The 11826-nt window shown below is 38.3% G+C and overlaps 1 protein-coding gene across 1 annotated transcript; it reads right to left on the bottom strand.

The window, feature by feature from the left end:
• Positions 1-411: 411 nt before the first annotated feature.
• Positions 412-5344, bottom strand: LOC126914791 (uncharacterized). Its single transcript, XM_050719209.1, has 2 exons — positions 4984-5344; positions 412-708 (listed from the first exon to the last, which is right to left on the bottom strand). The coding sequence occupies exons 1-2, from the start codon at positions 5221-5223 to the stop codon at positions 565-567; spliced, it is 384 nt and encodes a 127-aa protein (XP_050575166.1). The 5' UTR covers positions 5224-5344; the 3' UTR covers positions 412-564.
• Between the last annotated feature and the right edge of the window lie 6482 nt (positions 5345-11826).

The following is an 11826-nucleotide window of genomic DNA, read 5'->3' as shown; positions in this document are numbered from 1 at the left end:
TGAAGGAACTCTGAAAGATATAGGAACGGTGAGAGCTATAGGGATTATGGGAACTCTAGACACCGTGAGAGACGATCAAACACTTAGAGAGGTAGGAACGGTGAGAGTTGTAGGAAATGCAGGAACTCTAGGCACCGTGAGAGACGATCAAACTCTAAAGTTTTATTCTAATGTGAATGCGGAGGAAAGCTCGGTATGGGTGTGCCCTTTGACCGAAGAACGCGGATTCGTTGCTTACATATTCAGTTAGGCAAGTGAGGGCAATGATCCGCGATGCTGATTGGTTATGACCAATGTTGGGAAGGAAGATAGGAGGAAAAAGCCTCCTACTAACTTGGGTCCTAGGCGACATTGTTTATGGGGAGACTCGGATTTTCCGTTAGGGAGATCTCCGCCTTTTTCGTTACGCCACTACCTGCTTTCTCCGCAATTCTTAAGAGCACGTAATAAACCCAAGGACCCTTCTAAAGAACCAGCTGAAAACACTTCTGGAATTAGAAAGTCTTTTCTGGCAGACAGATTGACTCAAACCATGTGTGCGAACAATGCAGTTAGGATTTCACTTTATGGTGGGTCCTTAGGCCTATGGAAGGTTCGAAGGACGGCACGTAGACCGTTGGCTGTCACGCCGCGCGGGATGGACTGCGGATGTGTTACGCGGCGTAACAGTCCTGATTCTTCTCCGCCACGATCGCTCATTCGTCTCACCTGTCCACACAAACATCAAGATAGTTTCGATACGCGAGAACTGTCGTAGTGACGATCGAGCCTGGCGAAAGTCAAATTGACCAACTTCATCTTTGGACAATCTCATAATTTCGCAATTTCATCGTCCAAGTACACGATTGATTCTCACAAAACCTCTAGTTCCTTAGAGCTTGACGCCACGCTTATCTTTTCACTTTTATCGCATATTGTCTCACCACTTGCGATACTTGTAATTACTTTTCTCTACTTTTCAATTTTGGAGTTGGTCAATGTGATTTCCTAATGGCTCGATTGACGACTATGCGAGTCTTGGATAAAGATGAAAACGATTTGAATTCAAGTAATTCGAAACCATTTTGTCAATGTGAACCTATTATTTTACCAATGTGAATCTGTAATTTTGCTTGAAATATCCTTCCAAGTTTTTATGATGATTCAGACTGGTCAAGTTACCTGAATCAAACAACTATTTTCAAGTTACTTGAAACTATTTTGTTAACGTGTACAGTTGCTTAAATCAAGCAACTATTTTCAAGTAAGTTAAAATCATTTTGCCAATGTGAACCTGTAATTTTGTCTGAAATATCCTTCCAAGTTTTTATGATGATTCAGATTGGTCAAGTTACCTCAATCAAGCAACTATTTTCAAGTAACTTGAAACTATTTTATTAATGTGTGCAGTTGAGTGAAGCAAGTATTTTCAAATAACTCGAAGCTATTTTGTTAACGCGTACAGTTGCTTGAATCAAGCAACTATTTTCAAGTAAGTTGGAACTATTTTGTTAACGCGTACAGTTGCTTGAATCAAGCAACTATTTTCAAGTAACTCGAAACTATTTTGTCAGTGTGAAACTATATAGACACTAGTTAATTCCCATACATATGTATAATGTACAATGTATAATAAACAGAGCTATTTTTTCAGATCAGAAGGTACGATCAATCTTTTTCTTTAAATATATTATGCTAAAAAGATATAAAATGGATTCGGAAATACAAATAATTCCCTTTATTTAGCACACAACTGTTATACATATATCTTATACTCTTAAGACCTCAAAAACCTACTCGCACGCACGCTTGCTGTCAACCGACTCTTCCAGATACTTCTAACGACTGGCTCTTGTCTTTTGTCTCAACCAAGACCCGGACGTCCTCTGATGCTTACACACACATTCACATGTACAGTGTAAATGTATCATATTCCCAACAATTGTATTGGAAAAATTTGAAATGGATCGGAAAATGTATATGGAAGTTACAGGACCTTTCTCGAAAATTATCGACAGTTCAAATATCAGGTTGTACAACAAAAGAGTCTTTCGTTTTATAAGAAAATAATAGACGCACGACGTTTCTTGTTTCCTTTATTTTATCGAACTACGTACGTTCCATTTTGTTCTATTAAGGTAAAGACCACGACATTTGACAGATTAGCTGTCGTGTTTGTATAAAGATGCATTGTCGTAAAAGACATATTCGTAGAGGAAAGACACTTTTGGGGCAACCTAATATTTGGCTGAACCTGACAAAACTGTACGCTTGTAATAAATAAAAAAAAAGCCTGCTACGCCCTTTCGATCATTTTAGCTCGAGTTATGTATGGGTCGACCCAATTACGTTCTTACAACGTTAGAGGATACCTTCGTTTTGAAGAAAATGAAAAAAGATCGCACATTTTCGTTTCAATTTTCTTGATTAAAAATCTTCTCCCAACGTTACAAATATGTTTTATTATCGTTAAAATAGGGACAGACTCGAAAGTACAAAAATTGCAGAGTCGCAACTGATGTAACGAACATAATCATGATAGTCGTGTCTCGTTACAGCGTTAACGGGATTTCAAAATGTTTGGCATAATACGCGATCCTACGCAAAATTTCCGCCAGCTCGGTGAAGTTTCGGCTATCCGAGTCTCGTATTATACGATGTGTTTCCAGCTTTCTCCTAACTGCGCGTTTTTTTTTTCGAAATTTTAACGCCGGCACCGCGCGAACAAAGTAAATAGATTAATTGAACTTTTAATCGATCAAATAGTCAACTAAACTGAAACGCAAGTACGATGTTAAGTTATCGAAATCAATTTTACGATTTTACCGTACGAACGCCGGTATCATCCGACCTTTCGGTATTTTCCGAGTTTTCTATTGTTCGTGTGATACGCGTCACCTCGGAACGATCAAGATTATTCGAACACTTTCGCAAGCCATAATAAGATTACAGAAAAAAGTACTTTGCTGTGAATACACGTTTCATCGGAGGAATCGAAATTTGTACAGGACGAAGTAACGTCGTTCGAACGAAGCTGCGATAGACTTAAAGTTGGGCTGTACAATTTCTAGATTTATATTAATCTTATAGAACGAAAAGACCCAGAGCTCTATGAACGTTCTAAGAGAACGGATCTCCTTCGGCGTAAATGGCGCTCCTTATCGGCGAACGGCTACAATATCCTGAATCTTTCTTTTCGACGGTTTCCACATCGATCGAGAGAAACTATTCGTCGAACTGGACTATCCGTGGCTGATCTATTACGGCAGAAAGTGAAAAAGAACGTAAACGAAGGAAATGGCCGACATAAAGGACGATAACTGTTAATTTAAACGTAATAGAACGAAAGAATACGACGTATTCGTTAAAGGATATTTAAGACAATTTAAATTAAAATCGATTTTCACACGACGTTCTTCGATTTTTTCCAGAACCAGATTATATCTATGATAACGTTTCGATTATATCGTTTTATGCAAAAGAAAGCCAATTATATGATTGAAAGTAGAAATTTGGATCAACGTATGGATATCCTCCTATTTCGTTGCACGAGTTGCGAATAACCTGTCGAATAATGATAAAGATAGAAACGAATATGACAAAGGCATAACGAAGGAACTAATATTCAGAATTTCGTGCGTTTAATTCCTCGAAAATTGCACTTTTAAACGCATCGGTCTCGCAGTTCAACCTGCCGGGAACAAAGAATTTTATCGGAAACATCGTTCTAACATTTCAATTTTACAAACGTTTCGCTCTGCTTCGTTAAAAGCTGCGCGTATTTGGTAGATAGAAAATTATGCACATACGTTAAAACGTATAACGCGCAACAGGCAAGGATATACGCGTACGCGCTGCAAACGCGTTAAAAGCGAAAAATATCGCTGAAATCATTTTCCCATAATAAAGAAATCGTCGGGCCTCTTACGAATACAAAAGATAATTCGTTAAGATTATAGTGTATATTAATTTTACCATAACGAGTTTAACAGAGCTTTCGAAACTAAAAGCTTTATCACAGACGATAAACCCTTTGAGTGCTGAATACTCACGGCCTATGTCGTCCGTAAAGACGGCGCGTGTCTAGCGCTGACGATCGCTGTGGATGGAATACTTTTTCGTTAGACTGAACTCTGTTGATTAACTATTCAAAGCGCAAATCGTAATAAGTTATAGTAGTTTAAATGATTAAAATGAAAGAGATTAAATGATTCAAGAGCGTTATATTTTAGTTATTTTTAATTATTTATTATAAACATTGAAATTTACAGTTAACTAGAATTTGGGTAATAAACTAGAAAACTAAATTTAGTAAATATGTAAAATCCCTAGAGTTCGTGTAGGATAGGGATTCTTTTTGTTTTACGGGTAGCACGACAGGCTGTGCTTAACGGAGAGATCGATACGGACGAGCAGTTGAAGAAGTACATGTTCCCCAGACGGACGGACAGAGAGTTACATTAGAGAGACAGACCAGGCTATAGAATAGTTGTTTAAGATTGTAAAGACTGAAGATTTAAGATTTAAAGACTGAAGAAGAAAGATCGGTAGCTCAGGACGTTCAGGTAAACATTGCACCAAAGACTTATAATTTCCCGTTTAGATAATCATCGTTATTGATTGTTATAGACGCATATTAATTGTTGTTCATTTTTTCATTTTATCAAATCATTTCATAATAAAAAAAACTCGATTTTCAGACTTCAGAATCGATCCCTGAATTATCCCATTATTGAACCTTATAAATCGATTTTCGCCACGTCATGCCGCTGAGAGTTAACCTACGTGTCGTCATGACCGAGAACGCGAAAGGGGAAAAGATAGAGAGTATAAAATATACAGACAACAAATGACCTAATAGGAATATATTTAAATATATTATGCAAACGTTGGACAACGTTATGTTTTGTTAAGCTAACAGGATACACTAAAAATACATTATCAAGAAAGGGGATGTGGCCCATAAGCAAGTATGTTCTTCTACATATGACCATCAGACAGTACCTGTGATGCGGTTATCCCGGAAGTACATTGCGGAGTCGGTAGAGAGCGTTTCCTGACCTCTCGCCAGGGAGACAATAGATGAGGATTTAAGGGTGTCGAATCGGGATCCATGCAACGCGGAGGCGACTCGTTCCTTCGCCCTTCCTCTTCCTCTTCGCCCGATGTGCTTTCCTCTATGACGATTTGAGGCTCGCCATAGTTTGCCACATTCACATTCGGGCTGTACCATTGTCTTCTCATCTTGATTTAGAAAACTCTCACTTGAACATAAATAAAACGTTTCTTCGTTGAAACCGTATCATAGTGGAGAACGATCGAACAGTACAAAAGAATGAATAAAAATAAGTCACATTTTTATTAATTTTCTTTTGTATGTAAAAACAAATCTGATAGATTCAAAGATACAAGATCTTCCGATCTTCCTTTATTGCATGGACGAGCAGTTGAAGAAGCACGTGTTCCCCAGACGGGTGGACAGAGAGTTACATTAGAGAGACAGACAAGGTTATAGAATAGTTGTTTGAGATTGTGAAGACTGAAGATTTAAGATTTAAAGACTGAAGAAGAAAGATCGGTAGCTCAGGACGTTCAGGTAAACATTGCACCAAAGACTTATAATTTCCCGTTTAGATAATCATCGTTATTGATTGTTATAGACGCATATTAATTGTTGTTCATTTTTATATTTTATCAAATCATTTCATAATAAAAAAAACTCGATTTTCAGACTTCAGAATCGATCCCTGAATTATCGCATTATTGAACCTTATAAATATAACACGAGTTAATAATTTAGTTGTGTGTGAAAAATTCAGTGCTTGGGAAAACTAAAAAAACCAGATGTAGAGTTTTCTTACAAGTGGTGACCACTTCAACAATAACGAGGTACTATTGGCATTTGTTTACTGCCGTAAGGAATGCATTTATATTTATTTCACGCAAACGTAATAGTATTACTTCTGCATAGGTGTTCGGAAAAATTGAAAAACCCATACATGCGTCCTTAGTCCATGCCGAGCACTTACAGAAAACGCATATATATGTCCTTAGTCCACACCGATAGCTTTCGCCAGACACCTATATGCGCCCACAGCACTCAAAGGTTTAAAACACTGTTCTTTGTATCATTTCCCTATTTATAGTTGCGATATCGGGAATAACTTTAAACCGTTTTAAACGTCGTTTACTCGATTAACTCGCGCGTAACGATATTTGTCGTGGAATCTCGCAAAGAACGTAAAGCACACGTAACGATTCATCGATAAATCGGTTAACGACGTTGTTACGATTACCACGAACACACCCGTTAACGATATTTTTTCCATTTTTAGGTTGTTCGCGAACGAAAGGGAATCGTCTCGAGAAAGAAAAATCGCTTATAAGTATTTGAGCACATCGAACTTTCAACGCTCGGTAAGTATTCGTAAAATTCTACAAAAGTATTACAGCCATCTCGATCGTTTAATTCGATTAAAAACATTTTCGTTTTTAGAGAATTTATTCAACGGTAGTCGTTCGATGTACTAGGTTGTCCGAGAAGTTTCTTTCGTTTCATAAAATGATAATAGATGAGCAACAATTTCTGTTTTATATCATTTTATCGAATTAGGTGCGATCCATTTCCTTATATCTCTATTATTATGTTCGTGCATAATTCGATAAACTAATATAAAAGAAAGGACATCGCGCGTCTATTATTTCTTTATAAAACGAACACAACGTATTAAGTTGCCCGAAAAGTGTCTTTCTTTCGCAAAAAGAATTTTTTACAACAGTGCACCTTCGTACAAACGTGAAAGTAAGTCTGTGAAATATCGCGGTGTTTATCTCAACAGAACAAAACGGATCGTACGTAATTCGACAAAATAATATAAAAGAAAGAACGTGCGTCTATTATTTCCTCATAAAACGAGAGAAACTTTTCGGACAACCTAATAGTAGCGGTACAGCAAGAATAACCTTTCAGAGGCGAATCGTATAGAACGGATAAAAAGAAAAAATAGGAAACTAGGAAAGTGGAAAAAGTCGGAGATTTCATGCGAAAACGGAGAAGCGCACTAGCGCGCGACGAGTTTTCCAAGCGTTTTATCTACGACAAATGCAAACACCATTTGGCTGAACATCTGACAGCACAGGCGGTATGACCCATGTTGAACCATGTTGATCGAAACGACGAAAGGTCACGCGTTAGCCTGCGTTGACAAAACGGTGCCACTTGAATGGAATCATGCGATTTCTCTTACCGTATCGTCGTTTGATCCTTCCGTCGATTCTAATGGAAAATTGAAATTTCATTTCTGTTGCTTCTTAACAACACGACATAACGAGAAATCGAACGACTCGTTGTTATTTCATTTCGCTCTATCTCCTCGTTTTATTTATACATCTTTCGAAAAGCTATCGTCGATAGCGTTTTTAAACAGTTAACCGCGTTTCATGAATTAAACAGGTCGAGAAAAATGTTAATCTCGGTGTGTTTCATCTGTCGTATAATATAAAACATTACCATTTACCATAAAAATTCCAAATTTTAGTAAGAAGCGCTAAGAATGTTATTTAGTGATACGTTCGCTTTGTCAGTAAAACTGAAAAATTTGATTTGTTCCTTTGTTATATCGGTTATTCCCTGTACAACGTATTCCTTTTTATAAACTCAGTTGATTATTTTCACCGATATATCGGCTATGCCCGAATTGTTTGCGCAATTTTGTATGCTTGCAAATTGAGTGGATGTTTTACTGCGTGTGTCCGGTATTCCCCGATAACGATCGAAATATAATACAGAAAATATAATGCGATTCAGTTTTTTGGTCGAATGTGTGTTGAATAAATTATCGAATATGCAATTCCACGAACACGAGCTTCGAAAGTTGCTCCACCATCTACGAGTTCAACCGTAAAACCTACGCTTCCTATCAAAAAACATTTCCCCAATTTTATACCAGTTATATCATTGATCGAATCCACTTCACGTTGCTGGTGTTAGATTTGCCAAGTGCCACTTTGTGCGATATTCTGTTTCGAGAAATACCACACTGGGAGGATCCACTGAATTTCTTCTATCTTTTCACATTTTTCTTGTTTACGAATTTTGTTATTTTGTTACAATTTTAACATTTTATGTGGGAAATAATTCATTTTTTCGAAGAAAAATGTAAGCCATCGTCATTTTGGTTTAACGTCGTCGTAAAACTTATAACAGGAACACGTAACACATTTTCTTTGTGTTCGACGTGTATACTCGTCGTCGTTTATTTTTATTTGCATTTTATTCACGTTGATTTCTAAAACTAAATTCCACGGTTAACTGGTTAACAGTACATCGCGCTTCGTGAATATTTCAATTCACTCTTCTATGCTAAGGAATCGCACGAGTCATCTGATGCGTCATTCGTCTATCATCTGACACGGACGAAGAAAGGAAGAATTTCTCGAGATTTTACGCAGAACGAAAATTTGTTTTCCATATACGCTACAATTTTGTTTTTCTCATCGAGATTATACGAGAAAGTAAAATGTACTATTGTTCGTTTTATTCCGCGCGATTCTCAACTTTTATAATCTCGCGTAACGTAACAAAGCATTGCAAAAAGAAATAAAAAGGTGGAAAAGTAAAAACTGAAAAATATGTTGCACGTAGAAATTTCTTACGATTTCTCTTCAAACTTTGAAAATTTGGATTCAAATTAACGCGATATAGTATCATTTACATGTACAGTTTAGTTGATAACAAACTAACAGCAAACAAAGCAATGTTTATCGATGTTTTACGAAATTTATTTATTACACGACTTATATTTGTGTGACTTTTTCTTCGTAATTTCGTAATTGATTGTTATTCTGGGTGTTTAGATATTTTTCATTCTGTCCACAGTTTCCACTCGGTCGTATCTTCCTTTCGTTAACAAACTTTCTCGAGTTTGAGGAAAATATGAGAGAACCGTTACTTTATATGCAAGTTTCTTTCTTCGAACGTTAAAAGTTCGAAATTTTCTTCAAGCATCAGGAGTATTTTCATTTGTCGAAACGAGGACGAAATTGGGGTATAAAACTTGGCGAGCGCTGCAGCATCGAGAATTAATGATATTGTGCTTCAACTTAATTTATCGCCATGAAAATGCTGGTCTGCACTTAGTCGACCACGAACTTTTACTATTTCGGACTTTTTCCTCCTAATATTTTATATTGGGTTGGCAACTAAGTGGTTGCGGATTTTATCATTAGGTGGCACTGACAAAATCCGCAATCACTTAGTTGCCAACCCAATATTATCGTTCCATCTGAAACTTCTATTATTTAAAGCATCGTATTAAACCTTGTGTCCGAGTACAATGTTTCCAGTAATATTATACAGGTTGGTTGGTAACTGGTGGTACAAACGGAAAGGGGGTGATTCTACGCGAAAAAGAAGTCGAAAATATAGAATAAAAATTTTTCGTTTGAGGCTTCGTTTTCGAGAAAATCGACTTTGAATTTTCGCTCGGTACGCGTGCACTTTATCACGTCTCGTTATAACGGACCTCACTGTACATCGTTGTCTCGATGGATATTATCGCAGTTTAAGTTTGTTTTTGCCGTAACGGAAAATTAGGAATACATAATGAAATAACATGAAGTAATCATAAAGTTTATTATTACAAAAATTGCCGAAAGTGTTGCCCATTCTGTCCAACACATACTTCTGCTCTTCTAATTAAATTTCTATGAACACTTTCTAACGCATTCGTTTGTTTTAAAGTATGAAAGGCTACAATAATCTTTTCTTTCAATTGCTCGAAAATAAAACCTCGAACGAAAAATTTTTATTCTATATTTTCGACTTCTTTTTTCGCGTAGAATCACCCCCTTCCCGCTTGTACCACCAGTTACCAACCACCCTGTATGTTGGGTTGTCCGGAAAGTGTCTTTCTTTCAAAGAGACGTCTTTTTCAACGACGCATCTTTATACAAACATAAAACCTAATCTGTCGAACATTGTGATCTTTAGTTTGATAAAACAAAACGGATCATAGGTAATTCGATAAAATAATATAAAACGGAAAATGTGCATCCATTATTTCCTTATAGAACGAAAGAAACTTTTCGGACGACCTAATAGTTTCGTATTGCCATAAACGGAGAAAATTCAAACTTTCTAAGTAACGTAAACTAAAACTCGAAATTCGTTAAAGTAAAATTGAGGAAAAATCAAATATTGTGCATAGTAACTTTCTAAATTTTTATGTACAATGTTCGTCGTAATAATATCAACGATAGAATATAATCAGAAAAGTACGCGTGCGATAAATTCGATCGTGCGTTTAAAAAGAAATAAATGAAAATTTCAATAAGAACGTAGTTGGCGATTTAATAGAATTTCAATAGAATTTCAATAATGGACAAGAATTTCGTTATTTGTCCGGTAACGTCGTTGTGTCCATTTTCGTAAAAGCCAGATTACGATTGCACGTTTTTCTCGATTCGAAGCTTCGTCGAGTTTAATCCGGCGACCGGTTTAGGCTACAGTATGTTTCAAATTTTCCGGCCCTTTGTATGCAGAAAAATCATTCGACCCGATGAACCGCGTGAAATGTAGAAGTTCACTGATTCAGCGAACGAAAATAAATCGCATGTAATATTAAATCGATATCGTCGACCTGAGGGCGAACTTTCTCTTTGGAATCTCGTATCTTGGACTCGAATCAAACTTTCGAAATTCGATATTTCCACCGATTCAATGCTACTCGTATGACTTTTTTTTTGCGTGGGGAGGGGAAAATGCTATTACGCATGCCCAGTGACCCGCATCACTGGGTTATGTGGGAGTCGGTCGGATGTCGTTGCCATACCCACTAAAAACCCCTCCTCCTTCTTCCTCCGCTTAGAGGGCAGACAACCCCGGTAAAACCTGTCGGCAGTCATCAGGGTTGTCCTTTCGTGCCCCGTTGTATCTACTTCTTCGGGCAGTTACTGCTCATGTCGTCCTCTCAGCCAGTTCAGAATACTGGGCTGGTCTCCTTCTGCGGTTTTTCGTTGTTTCGTGTTCTTGCCCTCATTGCTCCGCGTAGTTGTTGTTTCGCTCGTTCTCCTCCTTGCCTCTTCCCAGGCCCTCGCTGTCACCCTCCTGTGGCACATGACGGTCTTGCAGAATTGCCTGAATTTATTCCAGCTCTCGTTCTTGGCGGTCAACGTGGCGATCAGATTGCCCACGTCTATCTTCCCGCCCAGAGCGTTCTCCAGCTCGATCCTTCTGTCCGTCCACTTCGGGCACGCGAAGAGGGCGTGCTCTGCACCGTCGTTCGGGTCTCCACAGTCGAGACAGTTGCTGTCGCTGTCCCTGCCAATCCTTTTCCTATAGACACCGAAGCTCCCATGCCCGGTTAGCAGCTGCATGATGTGGTGATCGATGTCCATCTTCTTTTTGGTAAATAGCAGCGCACTCGGTATTGGCTTCTTTGTGATATTTTGTGCCGCGTGGGAGACGGTACGGTATGCCGTCGTTGTTATGCACAGGGCCGTTCGTTGTGCTCGTTTCAACTTTTTCCTGTTCTTATCGGTATTCGCTGCTCTAGCCCACACCGGTGCTCCGTAAGTTACGATGGACTCCCACACATTGTAGTAGAGCCTACGAGCCAAGCTGGTCGGCCCGTTGATGTTGGGTAGAATTCCCCTAAAGGCTCCTATTAACTTGTCGGCTCTATTACACACCATCTCGATATGCGCACCGAACCTCCGACTGGAGTCGATGACGACTCCGAGATACCTGATGCGATCGACCGTTTCGATGTCCGAGGAGCCCAACCTGAGTTTCACCACTCTCGGCACTCGCAAGCTTGTGATGAGCATGACCTCCGTCTTTTCTCT

The sequence above is a fragment of the Bombus affinis genome, chromosome 3, assembly GCF_024516045.1.
Source record: "Bombus affinis isolate iyBomAffi1 chromosome 3, iyBomAffi1.2, whole genome shotgun sequence".
Taxonomy (NCBI): domain Eukaryota; kingdom Metazoa; phylum Arthropoda; class Insecta; order Hymenoptera; family Apidae; genus Bombus; species Bombus affinis.
The sequence above is the reverse complement of the archived record's forward strand: the minus strand, read 5'-3'. Positions and strand labels throughout refer to the sequence as shown.

Coding starts and splice junctions, on each gene's coding strand:
- LOC126914791 (XM_050719209.1), bottom strand. CDS start 5,223: ATGAGAAGACAATGGTACAGCCCGAATGTGAATGTGGCAAACTATGGC. Junction 709..4,983: donor CCGGGATAACCGCATCACAG/GTACTGTCTGAT, acceptor TTGTGTGGACAG/GTGAGACGAATGAGCGATCG.